General features: G+C 40.7%; 1 protein-coding gene across 1 annotated transcript in view; it reads left to right on the top strand.

The window, feature by feature from the left end:
- Nucleotides 1–18,274, top strand: part of CUBN (cubilin) — a 259,483-nt gene that overhangs the window by 96,992 nt on the left and 144,217 nt on the right. The window contains exon 29 of the mRNA XM_044229270.1: nt 17,649–17,830. Coding sequence (XP_044085205.1) covers nt 17,649–17,830 — 182 coding nt within the window. The remainder of the gene's footprint in view (nt 1–17,648; nt 17,831–18,274) is intronic.

Genomic DNA, 18,274 nt, shown 5'->3' with positions numbered 1-18,274 from the left:
CTCTGTGCTGTCCACTATATATAAATTATACTTGGGAAGAACCTCTCAGAAGAGGATTATTGGTCATCTAGATTGGTGCAAAATTAACTATCATATATTATAGGCAATGCTTCATGTACACAGAGTTTCTACTGTATATTTTGACTTGGTCTTTAACTTGAGGTAGCCTGGGAGTGGGGCCAACAGAAAAAACTAGGGTCAGGGAAGAGGTCTTTGTAGGAGAGGTTCTCCCACTTCTTACCCAGCAGACATGGACTGAAGACATACATCTTTTTTCACATTTACCCATGTGTTCATTCCACAGATACCAAAGAGCTATTTTGGGCCAGGTACTGTGCTAGGGCTGGGGCCAGGGTGTGACCCCAACCACAGGCCTGGTTCTTGGTTTTATAGAGCTACGCCGGGTGTCTGTGAGAAGTAGCCACCAAGCAATATGTTCACTAGTTGACATAAAGTCAAAAGTGTGAGAAGGGCCATAAGGGGGGATTTGATCTAGACAGGAGGTCGGAGAAGTCCTGCATGAGAACAGGACCTTTAAACTAAAATCTAGGAATAAGGGTGCCTGGGTGGCTCAGTGGGTTAAAGCCTCTGCCTTTGGCTCAGGTCATGATCCCAGGGTCCTGGGATTGAGCCCCGTATTAGGCTCTCTGCTTTGTCGGGAGCCTGCTTCCTCCTCTCTCTCTGCCTGCCTCTCTGCCTACTTGTGATCTCTGTCTGTCAAATAAATAAATAAAATCTTAAAATAAATAAATTAATTAAATTAAATTAAATGTAGGAATAAGTGGGAATGACATAGGCAAATAGGAGGAGAAGGACTCCCAGTAGAAGAAGGTCCCTGTGGTGGGAGGCAGCAGGGTAAGTATGAGGCACCCAAAATCCAGCGTGGCTGGGGTCCAAGGTCAGAGGGAGGAGTGCTGGAGGGGCTGGGGAGCTGAGCTGCAGCCAGAGTGTTCTGGTCACCCAGGTCACTTCCAGTTAGTGGCTAAGGGAGGGCTAGGCCCTGCACTCTCTCTTTCACATAAATCCTTGGGATTTCCGAGGGCACAGTTCTAGTAGGACCTTGAGGCACTGAAGGCACATGCCATGTGGCAGGATTTGAAATACAAACTAAAGCACAAAATACAAATAAATACAAAACAAGCAAAGACGAAATCCAAAACACGTTAAAAAACTGGTCTCCATGTGACAGTATAATAGGCATATTGTTGAGTAGGCGTGGTCGTAGGTGAAGGTATTTCTGGAAGCTCATCTCTGCACAGACCCTCCACACCTCGGTCTCAGAGTGGGGATGGCAGGCCAGGGCCCAGCACACCCTGCCTGACTGTAGCACACATGCTGCTTTGCTTTCCCTGCCGGAAGGAAGCTCCTTCAAACCTGTAGCCTCTTTTCATTCGAGATATCTCATTTCAGGCTCTCATCCTCCCCCCACCCCTTAGCTCTTCTCCAAACTGTGCAGTAAGAACTCCAAAAAGCTCTTCACTGAGAATTCAGAATCTACGCTGGCATCATTTCCTGAGTATTGCTACTGAGAGAGAATCCACACCAACCCCCCCTCCCTGCCCCACACTTCATCTATTTTGCCCATTAATAAATAAGCCTGTTTTCAAAATGTGCTTCTTTGTCAACTGCACAGATCTTCTATTTGCTTTGAGAACATGGATGCACAATCAGGCTTTATTTGTGGGCCCATTTTTAAAGAGGCTCTGTAGATGTGAGATTAAACCGCACTGCCTGGCCTTTATGCAGACCATCAAAGAGAATCCCACTCTGGAAAGAAAGAAATGGCCACAGTTGCCCTGCCTGGCTCAAAGGTTCACAGTATTCAGTGTTGACAGCATTGTCCAGGGGCTGCATTCGGCCTCGGGGGCCTCCATCGGGGCTGCTGAAGGGAATATAGAACTCTCTGCAAGCTGTGTGAACAGCGGCCTCCCTCCCGGGCGGCTGTGCACACACCCCTCGCCTCTCCTGGCCGTCCCTCCCAGAGGCCCTCTTTCACAGGCAGTGGGATCCAGCATACAAACAAGGTCAAGGAGCTTTGTGAGTGAAAGAGTGACATTTGCAAAGGGAGAGCACCCCTCAGCTGGGAATAGCGGGGAAAGGGCTAAGTGGCATGTGATCGGGAGGTGATGTCACCCTGGGTTTTCACAAAGAAAAGTGTGGCCTTTTCTTTAGGGAGATAGATGACATCAGCCTCTTGAATGGGGGCTGGTTCCATTTTGCCTTCTTTTTAGCTGTTAATGAGATTTCTCAAGCCTTGAGGGGAATGGGCTGGGAAGAACATGGCTCTCCTCCTCCATGGCTGGCTTGCTTGGAACATGAGCCAGTCCCTTCTTGAGTTCTTATGGACATGTAGGACCATATGAAAGGGCTTTTAAAAAATAAAATTTTAGAGACTTGGCAAAGAACCTCCATGAGGTCAGCAGTGTTTCTCTTAGACCTTCCCTCTACTTTTCTTTCCCTCACATGGCCTTCTTAATAGTCTTGGTTTACTTCTGGTCTTTCAGGGGAATTCCTTCTCATTGGTAATTTTTATTCTTTCTGTGACTTAGAATATATGAGCTTGGGTTTCTGAGAGGTTCACCCTTTGAGGACAAAGGTCTTATCTTTTGTAATAACATTATCCATTTGCCTTATATGAGAATGCTGGCTCATCTCTCTTCGGGTGTGAGGGTGAATAAGCTTGGGTCTTTGGGGCAGTCTGGGCCTGTTCTGCACAGGACAGATTGTTTGCAATTGTGCATCAGCTTATAGTGACTTCCCGTAGCCTCTGGAAGCAGAAATTTATCAAGAACCTGCTTTTCCATCGTTCAACCTACCAACCGATCAGTCAACCAACCAACCAACCAGCGTGTTTCTTTTTCCATTACCAGGCTCTGGACTTGGTGTTGAGAATGTAGAGAGTGTATTAGTTTACTCCGGTAGCCATAAGAACATGCAGCAGACTGGTGGCTTAAACAGCAGAAATTTATTTCTCACTGTTCTGAAGGCCTGAAGTCCAAGATCAAGGTGTCAGCAGATTTAGTTTCTCCTGAAGCCTCTCTGACTGCTTGCAGACAGTGGCCTCCCTATGTATGTCCTCACAGGACCTTTCCTCTGTGAGCACACACCCTGGTGTCCCTTCATATATCCCAATTTCCTCTTCATAAAAGGACACAGTCAGATTGGATTCGGGCCCACTCTAGGGGCCTCATTTTGATGTAATCACCTCTCTAATGGCCCTATCTCCAAATAGGGTCACATTCTAGGTACTGGGGCTTAGGGCATCAGTGTATGAATTTTAGCAGAGAGAACTCAGCCCGCAACAGAGAAGAAGGAGGTACCATCCTTGACTTTAGGGAGTTAGTCATCTACTAGGGGAGATAGACAAATAAACCAACTGTAGAAATAAGTCCAGGATAAGTCCATGATGCTGTGGGAGCAGAGGAGATGGAGGATAGCTTGAGGGACATTGAGAGTCTCTCCAGACAGCTCTCATGCTTGAGCTGAGTTTTTGAAGAGTGAATAAGAATTGATCAGTTGGACTAATACCTGGGAGAGGAAGGTATTTCTAAATAGAAGCAGGGGGGCTTGGGATATAGCACCCGAATTTTGTAATGGGCAAGATTTCAGCTGGAGCACATGTTCTCAATGCCAACCCCAAGTGTATGAAAATTGGTTCTTGGGAGACTGAAAGAAAATTCTTGTATTTAATGGATAAAGCACAGATATGTATCATACGCAGCATGTGCTTTATGTGTAATGCTAACATCCCATGGACGAGAACTTAGGAAAATATATCTAGAAAGTTTCCCTAGAAGGGCAATAATGACCAGTTGGGAAACACTGAGCTCCAGGGAATGAGGGAACTGTGGCAGGACAGGTTGTCAGAGATCAGTTGGTCAGAGCCATTGCAAGAACTTGGATTTTATTTCCTGTTGTCTGTCCTGAGCCTTGCCTCTGTATAATGCAAAAATTCACAACAATCCTGAAGGATGATGTTCACAGTGAAAGTGATTTTATGAATTGTGGTCAGCAAAGATCCAGGGCATGCTCACCAGGCCGGGATGTGAATCACACCTTCTGGTCCTCATGGCAGACAGAGGCCCTTCTCTTGCTGGTGATGAATTGCTTTCATAGTCACTTCCTGCTGGGCAGTGATAGATATAATGTTGCAGAGAGAGAATTTTTTTTTCCTAAGATTTTATTCATTTATTTGACAGAGATCACAAGTAGGCAGATAGGCAGGCAGGGAGAGAGAGGAGGAAGCAGGCTTCCGGCAGAGCAGAGAGCCTAATACGGGCTCGATCTCAGGACCCTGGGATCATGACCTGAGCCGAAGGCAGAGACTTTAACCCACTGAGCCACCCAGGCCCCACCCCTGAGAGAGAATGTTAAAACACCTGTCACAGTCAGCCTTTGAAGTAGCCTCCTTGCCAATTGAGAAGGAGTCTTCTGTTCAGTCAGTTAGTAAGCAATCTCTTGGTAAAGACAAACGAGTAAGAACATGGATGCCTGTGACTGTTTTATTCTTTAGTGTGATATAAGGTAAAGAATTCCTGTCCCATTTGGGCAGAAATTTAAGTAAAAGAGAAGTTTTCAAGAAACATTAGTTGTGTTTAAGTTAGCAGTTATTTCCCTAAACACTGACTGGGCTTTCTCTCACATTTGTACTTGTCATATCCTAGCCTCCTATCCTGGCCTCTTCCATCTGTTTGATATTTGGAACTTTTTCTTTGTGATACAGCAAATGTTTAAGCATGGAGACTGAACACAGTCTTCATGTAGAACCAAAGCATAGATTTCTGCACTGTGATACTCTGTCTGATTTTTATTTATGGCAAATTCTCACTTGTGTCTTTTTGCCAAGAAGCTCTTAATGGGTGATGTTGTTTATAAATTAACTGACATTTATAAGATTGGGATAATAATTTACTAAGAAAATCATGTACCTCTTTTTTCTTTGGCTTCAGAACCTTTTCAGCGAGATCCTAGTAATCAGAGGCAGCATTAAACATAGGCAGACCTTTCAGAATGAGTGGGAAAGCTAAATCCTGACATTATTTGCCTCCTTGACAACAGAAAATACACATACACACAGTTGACCTTCACTTAATGTTGGCTCTAAGTCTGGCAACGAGTGAGGACCGTTTAGGAGTCTTGCAACCCAATTCCCATGTCGCTACTGTTTGAAAAAGTTTGAGTTCTGTTTCCATTGCTCCTCTTTGAAACAGTTATAAAAAGAAAAAAAAAAAAAAAAGTAACTCCCAAACAACCATGACCTTCCCAAATCATATATTGCAGAATTTGTAATAGTCCTTAAATTTGGGCCAAATGAAGGGCTTTCTTGAATCTTCTGTTTGTGTTCTTGTTCCCTAGCAACAACATCCCTGATAGATACTGCACATACTTTCCAGGGGATTCCACACTCTTTCATTCAACACAAAAAAAAGAAACCACACTTATTTTTTTTTTCTTCACAGTTTCAAATTTTGTGACAGCCAAAAATGACTAAACCAATGCAGAACAAACACAAAGTTCAGGTTAGAACATTAATTTTTGTCCCAGAAGTTTCACTTTTTGAACATTCACTTCTATATTGCCATATTTGTCTATGGCATTATTTATCCAAGGACTTGATTTCTTTATGTGCCTCTGTGTATTCAGAGGACCTAATACCTGCCTTCCATGGCATTGACTCACACGACAAAGAAGGAATCTCTGAGGCAGGATAGCAACTATATTCTAGAAGATTTAATAGAATTTCATATTTTCTATATAAGTAATGACATTAATACATTTGTCCCTAATTTTTTTTAAATTTTATTTATTTATTTGACAGAGATCACAAGTAGGCAGAGAGGCAGGCAGAGAGAGGGGGGAAGCAGGTTCCCCACTGAGCAGAGAGTCCGACGTGGGACTCGATCCCAGGACCCTGAGATCATGACCTGAGCCGAAGGCAGAGGCTTAACCCACTGAGCCACCCAGGTGCTCATGTCCCTGATTTTTTTTTTTCTCCTAGTTATACCTACAGACTGTTTAGAAGCTACACAATAGAGATTTTAGTACTTAAATGTTTAAGATATTAATTGTGATGAAAATAAACTGCCATATCAAGAGTGAATGAAATGAAATAAAAATGAAAATGAAAGTGAGTGAAAATACAGTTTAAATGCTTGGTGCATTGTTAATTGACGTCTCACTTATTATCACTGGACCAAGGAATTATTTTAAAAACATGTGATGTTATTTTGAAAAAGTTGATACTATCATCTTTAAAAAGTGCTACTAACCAAGTGTGGAGCCCTTTGGTTAGTGCTTTAAATATTGTCTCAGGTTTTGTCCAAAAATGTGCTGAAGTTAGCATTATCATCCCCACATTACAGATAAGAACAGTGAGGAAGGAGTCCTGGAGGAGTTCAAGAACCTCCCCAAACATACAAATCCAGTGAGTGATAGAATCAGGACACAGAACCAAGGTAGTATAGAACTCCAAAGCCTTTGTCTTAAAGAGCTACATTCTGCCTAAAGGCAAGCGTGTTTTTCCCACAACTTTTCATTGCAAAAGAGCTTAAGCCATATTGCAGTGCAGAGATGGTCAGAGTTTATAGCGAGGGATTTTGTAACTAAATTCCCACTGAGGATTATGAATGTTTGAAAATGAACATATGAGTCTTTCCCAAGTAAATAATATTCTGGTTCCAAGGTCTCCCCACTGAATTACACAATTCCTCCTTTCTTCGGGTTCAAGTAGCAATAATGGAGGGGAAGCCCATTACTTAGCAACGACTAGTTCAAAATAGCTGATGTTGTTTGTCCTTCAACACAGTTTGTGCTCTGTTATTCATTTATAAAGTGCTCCTCTTTGGGCATTGCTCCGTAGGGTTGACAGAATCGTAAACTTCTGAGCTGGGCTGGACCACAGAGATTATCTAATCAGTTACCATGCTCTAGTTTCCCAAACTAGTTACAGGAGTTTTATTACAGTGAGGAGTGAAAGGATTGCTGCCCCCAAAAGAGTTTGGCTTGACGGGAGGTCAACAATAGGGGACATGGTACAGCTCTAGATGGGGTGAATTTAGGAGCCCCACCTGAGAAAGTGTTGCCCCTCTCCAAGGAAGTGACCTCGAGGGCTGGATGCCTGCAGCCTTTACCCTCTGAGTGGCCTGCACCCCGGTATCATCCCAGAAAATGATCCTGTGTCTCAGGCTTGGACAGAGCTTAGATGGCTAGAGGATACAACCATTGGCAAGGTGCCCCCTCACATATCTGTGCATTTGTTGAGAGGGAGCACCCTGGCTGTGGAGGAAAGGTTGGGAGTAAATGATGGTGGGGCATTCTGCAAAGCCATGTGGGGAAGTTCATGAGCCTTTCCCTGGAAGCCTACTGTGGGCCCAAATAATTAACTCAGAAGAAAGCAGGATCGGAATGCATACTTTTAAATAGAAGTATGAGGGTTGAACTTGGAAGTCCCATCAAGAGAACCCATTTCTTCAGTCTTTGCCTATTTTGCGGATTTCATAAAGGATCTATAAGTAGCATTAGGCTGGACTAGGCATGTATTTTGGGGGGGGTGGGAATTAGTCTAGTTGCCTTGGTCTCATTTCATTTCCTTGGAAGATATTTTTATGCCATTTTTATATGTTTTGTTCAGAACTCAGATAATTTAAAAAATGCTTAAGAGAAAGATTGAGTGCTCGATGGATTTCTGAATTGTAAGCAAAGAACTGCTACTGAGGAACCTTTGTTTGATTTGGTCAGAATGTGTAGATGAGGAAGAGAAAGGACACAGTTAATCAAAATGACGAGACGACATGATTGGCTATACTTCTCTGGGTCAAAATGAAAGATTGTTATCCTTTCGTGTACAGGAAATTAAAATTTACACTATGTGAAAAGTTCCCAAATATGGCTCCATTGGGTTCATTTCTCTTTGATGATGTACTAAGGTAAAACACTGCAGTAGTCGGCTCCAGGATATCTTAGAGAGTCAGATAGATAGGATAATCTTAATTTTGAATTTCTGTGGCATCTCCTATAGTCATTTAAAAGTCATTTTGTAAGTATGGGCAGAATCCATTTCAAGCTCCTCTCCTGTTTTCCAAGTCATTAACTTCATGGTATGGCCTCATTCTTTCTTTCTTTTTTTGTCCCTACCATTGAAAACAGATGACTCTACTCCATATCCACTGCTGTATGGAAATCAGTCAGACAAGTGATTTTCTGAAAATCTGGGCCTGGGATGAGGTCGTTATGAAAGAGGAAACTTTTTAAACCCTTACTGGTTACTCAGTGCTAAAAATCATTATCCTTAGTTCTTGGTTTTGTGTTTTTCCTATTGTGCTGCTGAGCCCTAAGTCTGTCTGTAGCTTTCTCAAAGGTAGACTTTACTGGATCTGAATGTTTGTGTCCCTGCCCCACCATGCCTGCCCCCCACCAAAACTCATGTGTTGAACCTAACCCCAAAGGTGATTTAGGTAGGTAGGGCATTTGGATTTAGGAGGTAGGGCATTTGGGAGGGGATGAGGTAGGTGATGAGGGCTCTGGGATTAGGCCACATTACAGATAAGAACACTGAGGAAGGAGGCCCACAAGAGATCCCTCTGCTATATGGCTTCCGTGGGCACCCTGAGTTTGGTCCTCCAGCCTCCAGAACTTTGTGAAATAAATTCCTGTTGTGTATAAGCTACTCAGTCTGTGGTATTTTGTTATAGCAGCCCAAAGAGACTGAAACCAACTTTCTCTATCTTCTAACCTTATCCTTAACCAACCATTATCTCAACCTCTGTCTGATAAATAGGGAGTAATTAACAGAAGAAGGAGTCAGGAGAGCTTACACACCCCTACTCCTTCAAGTGTTATACTCCTAGTGGCCATAGTTTTGTGTCAGTCTTCAAGTTTGGCCGCCCTGTCTATCAAAAGAATGGGGGTACATTAGCTTCCATGGGACTGCTGTAACAAAATACCAAAAACTGGTTGTCTTCAAACAACAGAAATTTATTTTCAAAGTTTCAAAAGCTAGAAGTCCAAAATCCAGGTGTTAGCAGGGCCATTTCTCCAGGGACTCTAGGGAAGAATCCTCTTTTAGCTCCTGCAGGTTGCTGGCAATCCTTGGCTTTCTTTGACTTCTAGAAGCATAATTCCAATCTCTGTCTCCATCCTCAGTGGCTTTCTTCCTTCTGTGTGACTGTATCCAGATTTCCCTCTTCCCATGAGGACACCTATTATATTAGATTTCAGCCCTGCTCTGATCCACGGTGACCTCATCTTAACTTGGTAACATCTACAAAGACCCTGTATCCAAATATGGTCACATTCACAGATCCCATGTGGATTTGATTTCTGGGGGACACTATTCACCCTAAGGTGGGAGTGTCTGCAACTTTTGACAACGTTCTCCTCTCTTGGGGTCACCATGCTTTGTCTTCTTTCTTCTTCCTTTATTCTTAGGAGGATTTCACATTCCTTGGTCTTTTATTATCTGATCTTTTTCTCTGGTTTCATCTGTGATTGCTCTAGTTTGTGCCAACCCACAAAATGTCCCAGAAAATTAATCTGCAAAATCTTAAGATCAGATCATATCCTTGAAATCAGGTGGATCCTGGGGGCTCTACACTTGGCCTTCTCTATAAAGAGTCTAATGATCTGATTTTTGTATTTCCTCTTAGTAAAATAGATACCTATCATTTGCCTTTCTCCTGCATCCCAGGAGAGCAGTACCCATATTAAGACTGTTGGGAAATTAACTGTTAAAATCAGAATTAACAGGTAAAATTGCTGACTTTTTGTGGTTCTTCTCCATGCAACAGTCACCTTTGGACAGCTTTGGCCATTTTAGAGAGCTTTCTACCTCCACTTTCTACCCCTTTCCTTAAATTTCTCAGTTCAAAATTGCTTTACCTATACTATTTGCATATCTCATAGATGAAACAGAAGTGAGACCTGTATATGCCAGGAAATAGTTCAATCTTGTCCTGGGTTGGACCATCCCCCACTTCTGAGCTCTTAGTTGCCATTTTGCATCATACCTGCCCCACCAGAAGAATCCTTATTGGCAACATCTTCCAGCAAGCCCACTGAGGCTGCCCTGTAGCATGTCAGAGGGAAACTGGGCTAAGCAGTTTTTCAATGTATTATAGGAGAGAACATTTTTAATTTTAAATAATAGAAAAACAAAATCCACATCAGTCATTTTAATGAAGTGCGTGAGCAACATGATCTATTGTGTTTAAAATTTATTCTTTTACTGTATTTTTGACTTTTCACCTCCTTTTTAACACTGACCACTGATTTCTCAGGTGTTTCCTTTGGAAGTTGAAGGATGAGGATGTGAAGATGTCCTGTTTGGGTCTCTGTTGCTTTTCTTCCAGCCTCGGTGGGCTTTGGCCACGTCTGTTCCATGCTGGCAGCCCTCCAAGTACTATTGGTTTACAGATCATTGTTTCAAGAAAATGCCAAGAGAGAGGCGCCTGGGTGGCTCAGTGGGTTAAGCCGCTGCCTTCGGCTCAGGTCATGATCTCAGGGTCCTGGGAACGAGTCCCACATCGGGCTCTCTGCTCAGCAGGGAGCCTGCTTCCCTCTCTCTCTCTCTCTCTGCCTGCCTCTCCATCTACTTGTGATCTCTCTCTGTCAAATAAATAAATAAAATCTTTAAAAAAAAAAAAAAAAGAAAAGAAAAGAAAATGCCAAGAGAGAGACTTGGTAGTTTCACCAAGAGACTGCATTTGAGCAACTGTAGAGAAATACAGAAAGCACTTCTGAAACTTTGAGCCTTTGGTTCCATTTAGCTGTTTCCTTGCTGGTTTGCTTTTATTAAAACTCTTTTATTTAAAAATGACACCAACAACCCAAAACCTTGAAGAGAGAACATACATAGATTATGCTTAATTTTTGTGTGTGCATTCTGAAATTTTATACCTTGCTTGTTTTAGACCAAAACAGCAAAACAAAACGAAATCAGCATTAGCAAAGTCCTTTTATGAAAAAGATTTAAACTATATTCACAAGTAAGCAAGTTTAGCAACAGCTTTTAACTCTTCCTTGTTATGAGTTTAGTAGATCAAGGTGCTTCCTGCTGATAAGGTAAGCACTTCCTTTCAGCTGATGACTGGGAGTTTGGAGGAAAAAAAATCAAATAGATTATCAGTCACCAGGACTAAAAGTTTTATAAAGATTAACTAATGAAAACTGAAAAACATGTGATTCTCTGTAGGACCTTATTCTATTCCAGCTCAGCTGCTGTCTCATGATATTAATATATTAGATTTTGTCAGATTTGCCTCACATTAAATGAAAAAGGGTTTTGCTTTATTTTTTTCAGGTTGCTGTGGTGATTTTCCCCACAGCAACCTGAAATGGATAGAACAGTAGTGACGACAGTGTTCAACACTGCCCTTCCAGTGCTTTTGGGCTCCAGTGCCCAACGAGGCATAGTGGAGAGAACACAAAACTGGGCTTAGGGGTGGAGGGGCGGGGCAGAGATGGCCGGTGGCCCCAGATGTGCATTCACAACCTGAGCTGCAAGTCCAGCAACCCTCTGGAGCCTCATTTTGCTTGTCTCGAAATAACATAGCTGATACGATCTGATATGATCATTCCTGGCTTTTGCAGAGTTGTTAGGAATTTCAAATAAGATAATGTGTTTATTAAAAGCTGTTTGAAAAACTATGAGCTACCATGCAGCTATGAACTCTCTTTACCGTAGCTTAATGAACAACTTAATGAAAAGCCTTACTTTGGTTATTTCATTTAATCTGTACAACAACCCTATGAGGTTAAGGATTAATGCTGTTACAGATGAAGAAATTGCAGATGAGAAATGGTCAATTAGTTATGCAAGTGGTAACACAGCCAAGGTTGGAACTCGGTTAGTCTTGTGTCATGGCCTGTACTTTACTTGGAATATTATGATATTTTCAAAAGTTTTGCAACCTAACATGCAAATTAGGCAACTCTGAAATTATGTTGTCTCTTCCATGAAAATCTCTTACCGACCGGCTCTAAAGAGCTACTTTCTCTAACTTCTATTTCTTCCAAAAATGTCTCTCTCAAAACCTTTAATTCACTCTGTTCTATACTTCTTGGTTTGTTTTTTTCCTCACTTAATCATTTTCCTAATGGCGACCCCTAAAATGCTTTCCTAAATCACTTTCCTCTATTTTAAAGATTTTATTTATTTACTGAGAGAGAGAGTGAGAGAGAGAGCAGGGTGGGGAGGGGAGGAGCAGATGGAAAGAGAAAGAGAACATTAAGCAGACTCCAAGCCCCACACAGAGCCCAGAGCCGGGTCAGTCCCATGACTGGAGATCATGACCTGAGCCAAAATCAAAGTCAGATGCTTAACCAACTGAGCCACCTGATTTATTACTCATTCATTTATTCATCCATTTTCTTTCTTTCTTTCTTTCTTTCTTTCTTTCTTTCTTTCTTTCTTTCTTTCTTTCCTTATTTATTTATTTTTAATGTTTTTTAATTTTTCCCCTCCCCAAATTTAAATTTATCAGGAAAGTAAAATGACGATACTTGTTTATGTAGAAAGTTTTTAGTGTTTGGACATCAGCAACACTGATAGCAACTACAGAGGTAAAGCACCTTTCAAATAGCTATATTTTAAAATTCCACAATCTTTATTAAAAAGAAAACAAAATACACCCGGTTTCTAACCCCAGGAGGTGCAGAAATAGTAAATCCAATAAAACAAACAGGTGTGCTACCCAATATGAATAAGACGTTATTGATGAGGCAGAATTAAATTTAGCTTTTGATTCATTTCCACATTTGGAACACATTCTCTCTTTCTCAGAATCATACACAATGGGACTTTTAGATTATCTTCATATTTCTTTTGACTGATGATGGGCTTAGTATGTGTTGATAGCGGTTCTAAATCACATTTCTGGTATTAGAACGGACTCCCTTTTCCAGAGCTAATTAAGTGGAAAATGATGCATAAATAAAATTTGGAAGACCCATATTATACATTCTTTAAAAACTCCACTATGTATTGTGAATTATAGTTGTCATTTGCTTCCATTTATAATTTTAAAAAGTTTAGCTCTTGGTGTGACTTTATAATTTTTCATTTTCATCCATAATTATACCATTCCAAATTGCTGTTTTCATGTCTCACTGTTAGCCAAATGATAGTTTAGATTTATGAAACACAGTATCAAATAAATTCATTACATATTTAGTTTTTTGGTATTTAATTTTTTGGTAAATAGAAATTTTCATAGTTTTTTGTGAGTATGTTTTTCCTATCACTGAAAGAGAGCATAGGGGGGAAAAAAGACATCATTCATTTTTTTCAGTTTTTAAAATATATATTTTGACATATTTTATTTTTGCTTGATACCATCTACACATGTGTCAAAGAATACCAAAGTCAAGGAAAAAGTGATGATGCCCAAGAGAGTGAAGGATAACTGGCTAAATGCTGATTAAAATCTCTCATCCGTGGACTGGAAATAAGTATCCAAAGAGAATTATGCTAACACAGTACTATCAAAACTAACAACTTTTAAAATACCTTGTAGCAACTCAACAGGACCATTTATTTATTCTTATTTTTATAACTTACCACCAATTAACATGTAAAGGATAAAACAAAATTTACTGGTTTTTCCAAATCAAAGCTTATTGAAGTTACTCTTTGCAAACTGAAGGAAAAGCAAAGGGAGTTTAATGACTTACAGAAGGGCAGGTGGGGGGTAGCACTTTTTAGATCTATAAACGGATTTTTTTCCAGAGGCATTAAATATGCCTGGCTTCTATAACACTACTTATAGTATCATATATGCTAAATAAATACTTTCTGGATGAATGGATGGGAACTGGAAAGTTATTTCTATCTCTTTGAGAATATAGAAATACCAAGAGTGAAATTTCTACCGTAATGATCAGAATTAACTTCATTTTCCAGTACTTCATAGTTTTACCATAAAATACCACTAAATGAATGTATTCTACTTTACATTTGACTTGAACTTGTAAATCAAACGTGTTCCCTTTTGATACGTTAAGCCTTGGACATAGTGAGTACACAAAGGAGAAAAGGAGAGAAAGCTTCAGAGTTTTTAAGTGCTCACACTTGTGATCTTTTCCTTCTCACCACTCAGTCTTTTCACCCCAAGAGGGTACTTCCAATAATATTGGAATTTCTCCTTAAAAAACACAGACTTAAGTGCTATTGAGGAGAGGAGAACATGACATACCTAAAAGTACAGTTTGGCTTTGTGTTTTGTAAACCTTGTTTATGTTTGCTCTAAATCTTAGGGAAAAATACACAGTGGGCCTCCAGAGCTGTAAGTGGGTAAATAAAATAAAAACTATGATTTTTCAAAGCATCACTGAATGCCAAGAATCTGATATTATCATTCCAGTTTACACTGACCAGTTTAAGGGTATTCGTATCCTGTTATTCGCAGAAGAATTTACAAGGAAACCTAAAACCACTGGAAGAGACAATGGAAAATGTCATGCAGATTTTTAGATGAATCAACTATGATAAAAAAAAAATTGAGTTAGCTTGTCTGGTGAACGGAGTAAAATAAAAAATGCAGAGATGAGCTATCCAACCTTCCACCTCCTTAATCTCTTTTATATGATGTGGCCACGAAGTTGTTCTCCTCCAAAGACTTTTTCCCCACTGGATTTTTTAAATCTGATACAACTGATACCAAGGTCCATAGGAGCTGAAAATGTGGGTTGGAAAAATGTGGGCAGGGTAACAGAATGCTTTCACTTCCCTATGATGTATCTTAGTAGAAGGTGCTGCATCTTCAGATAATTTGTATGGGGGTCACTATGTTCCAAGACTCCAGGGGGCACCATTTGATGGCATATTCTGTGACTGGTGCCCCCCTGATGTTGTGCAGTGGGGCTGCGTCAACTGTGCTGATCTTGGCTTCAGGAATGTTTTCCATGTGTTGTTCTAGGAGGAAAACTATTTTCTAATCTTTCATGGCATTCATGCTTTTTCAACATCCACCACAGTCTATAAACAATATCAGCACTGCTAATTTTGAACCGCTTTTTCATGGGGCTTTAACCAGAAATGAAGGTAGGAGCTTTATAGGCCATAGGAAAGGTATTGCTCTGTGCGACACACATTTAAGTCTGAAAACATGGGTTTTCAAAGGGAAGGAGGAAACTGGCAACTCAAGAAGATAGTGACATATTGGACTAGAATCAGGTTTCTTTACCGAATCAAGATTCTTCTGGGGTGCCTGGGTGGCTCAGTGGGTTAAAGCCCTGGGGTTAAAGCCTTTGGCTCAGGTCATGATCCCGGGGTCCTGGGATCAAGCCCCAGTCAGGCTCTCCGCTCAGTGGGAAGCCTCCTTCCCCCCACCTCTCTGCCTGCCTCTTTGCCTACTTATGATCTCTCTCTGTCAAATAAATAAAATCTTTAAAGAGAAAAAAAAAGATTCTTCTTAGAATTCTTCTCAGCCATTTTCAGTTACGTGGTGATTCTGTATGTTCTTCTTAACCCTTATAAAACCTTTTTCCTAATTCACTGTACATTTGTAGAGTGTGGACAGGAGACATGACCTCAGCTTTATGGGTTGCTTAAAGTCACAGCAGTTCAATTGCCCTCATGTGACAATGCACGTACATTCATTTTTTAAATCCAAAAAGTCTTGATGCAGATTGAGAGAGATATTTGGAAGACTTTGGCAACTAATAAAGAATATTCTGAAAAACTAGAAAAGGTGGTTTGGATATGTTGGCACAGCAAGCAATGTTTTTGTTTTTTTTTTTTAAGATTTTATTTATTATTCATTTGAGCGATTGAACGCACATATGTGAGTAGGGAGGGAGGAGGTGAGAGAGAATCTCAAGTGGATTCCCCACTGATCATGGAGCCCTGACAGGACTTGGTCTCAGGACCCTGAGATCATGACTTGAGCAGAAACCAGGAGTCAGATTCTTAACCAACTGAGCCACCAAGAGCCCCAAGTAATGTTTTTTAATCACCAAAAATTGCTATTGGAAAAAAGGGGGATCTTTTTTCCCCTAATTTTATCTTTTTTTTTTTTTTTGTAATTTTGTCTTTAAAATCTGAGACTTGCTCAAATTTTACTGCTTTCACAAAGTTTTCTCTACCTCTCCCTTCTCAAATCCCCAAATTCATACAAACTATGTGAGCCTATAGAATTCAGTACTTGGGTGAAATCAGATTGCTTGGATTGGTGTCCTGTTCTACCACTGACAAACAAGATAACCTTGACCAAGCCACTTGACCTTTGTGTGCATTGATTTGCTCACTTGAGAAATACAGATAATAATCGTACCTGCTTCATGTGGTTATTATGAGTATTCAAAAAGGAAAAAAAAAAAAAAACCTAGAAACATATCTAAGTACTTCATGGCATTTCCTTTTTGTATATAACATGGTGCAATATCTGATTGTTTCTTGTAATAATTTGCCTTAATTTCTTTCTAGGGCATAATATATACACATAAAATATAAGCTTCGTGTTTGGGTTTTCCATGCTTGGGTCTTATATATCCAGGTTTTGTTTGTTTAGTAGTATTTAGGCATAAGATTTTTGAGTTAGGACCTGTATCATTTACTATTTTTGTTTGTAACAGACTTGATTTTTTTAGAAGTGTTTTAAATTCACAGCAAAATTGAGTGGGAGACAGAGTTCCCATTGATTTACCCCTGTCCCCACACATGTACAGCCTCTCCTATTATCAACATCCCCTGCCCCGCCAGCCCCAACCATAGTGGGACATTTGTTACAACTGCTAAACCTACACTGACACTTCATTATCACCCAGAGCCCATAATTTACTTTATGGTTCCCTCTTGGCATTGTACATTCTGTGATTGACAGATGTATAGTGACATATATCCACTATTGTAGTCTCATACAGAATAGTTTTACTGCCCTCAAAATCTGTGCTCAGCCTTTCTATCCCTCCTCTGCTCTAGCCCTAGCCCTTTTAGTGTCTCCATAATTTTGCCATTTCAAGAACGTCATGCACTTGGAATCATTTGGTAGTGGAGCCTTTTCAGACTGGTTTCTTTCATTTATGAATATGTATATACCTTTCCTCCATATCTTTCTCTGGCTTGATAGCTCATTTATTATTAGCATTGCATAATATTCCATGGTCTGGATGTAGCACAATTTATTTATGCTTTTCGCTACTGAAGGACATCTTGGTTGTTTCCAAGTTCTGGCAATTATGAATAAAGCTGCTACGGACATATCATTTTTTTTTTTAATTTCCTATAGTCTCACATACAAAGGTAATGATTTTTAGCTCTTGGCATTCTAGATCTTGGATATGATAAGGAATCAAAAATAATGTATTACATACAAGGAAATTGAAGACTGAGAGACATGGTATTCACTAACACTTCTTCTTTAGTTCATTGTTCTTCCTACTATGAAATTCTTTCTTAAATAAAATGAAGAAAATCTAAAAATTAGAATGCCATTTAAAGAATATTACCACGGATTTGATGTGCTGAGAATAAGGACTGAGAATTATTATACCAAATGATATGATCAGTGTTTTTCAGGAATAAATTTGACGAGTTGTAGCCATGATTTTTTTCACTGTGCATTTTTCAATTATCTTTTGGTTGGTTGTATTTTTGAATTTTTCCCAGGGGTCAGTGCTCTCTTTGAACTGACTGAGTCTTGCTATTTTAACAGGTTGCGGTGGGGAGTTGTCTGGGCCCACGGGCTCCTTCAGCAGCCCCGGATACCCTAACACGTACCCCCCCAACAAGGAGTGCCTCTGGTACATTACCACAGCCCCTGGGAGTAGCATTCAGCTTACCATCCACGACTTTGATGTGGAGTATCATGCAATGTGCAACTTTGACGCCCTGGAGGTAGGAATTCAGATCGCTTATCAGCACGTTCCCTCTACCCCAGAATTCGGGGTGGAACTAGAGATCACCCTGCAAAACTCCCTAAATTATTTCCAGTGGCCAGTTGTGTTCTTTGTCCAGACATTTCAACAAGTATCCATACTTTGTGAGTGATGTTGATGAAGAAATGGGATTAATAATCTCATTTTGGGTTTCCCTAAAAGCAGGGTCTGAAGGACTTGGTGGCAGGCAATTCAACTTGGAGATGGTACCAGGAAGCAGGCATGAGGGGACAGCAGGAGGTGGGGTGAAAGGGGAAGAGCCAGTGAGGGAGCCCCTGAGGGCCACTCAGGGGGACTCAGGTCCCACAGGGACCCTCTGAGGTGCCATGAGGACTGCTCATCAGACCATCCCTCTAAGGGTGTGACTCCTATCCCCACTGACGGTCTGCACTCAGGATTGTTA

This window comes from Neovison vison, chromosome 12 (assembly GCF_020171115.1).
Source record: "Neovison vison isolate M4711 chromosome 12, ASM_NN_V1, whole genome shotgun sequence".
Classification (NCBI taxonomy): domain Eukaryota; kingdom Metazoa; phylum Chordata; class Mammalia; order Carnivora; family Mustelidae; genus Neogale; species Neogale vison.
Note: the sequence above shows the minus strand (reverse complement) of the source record. Positions and strands in the feature narration are given on the sequence as shown.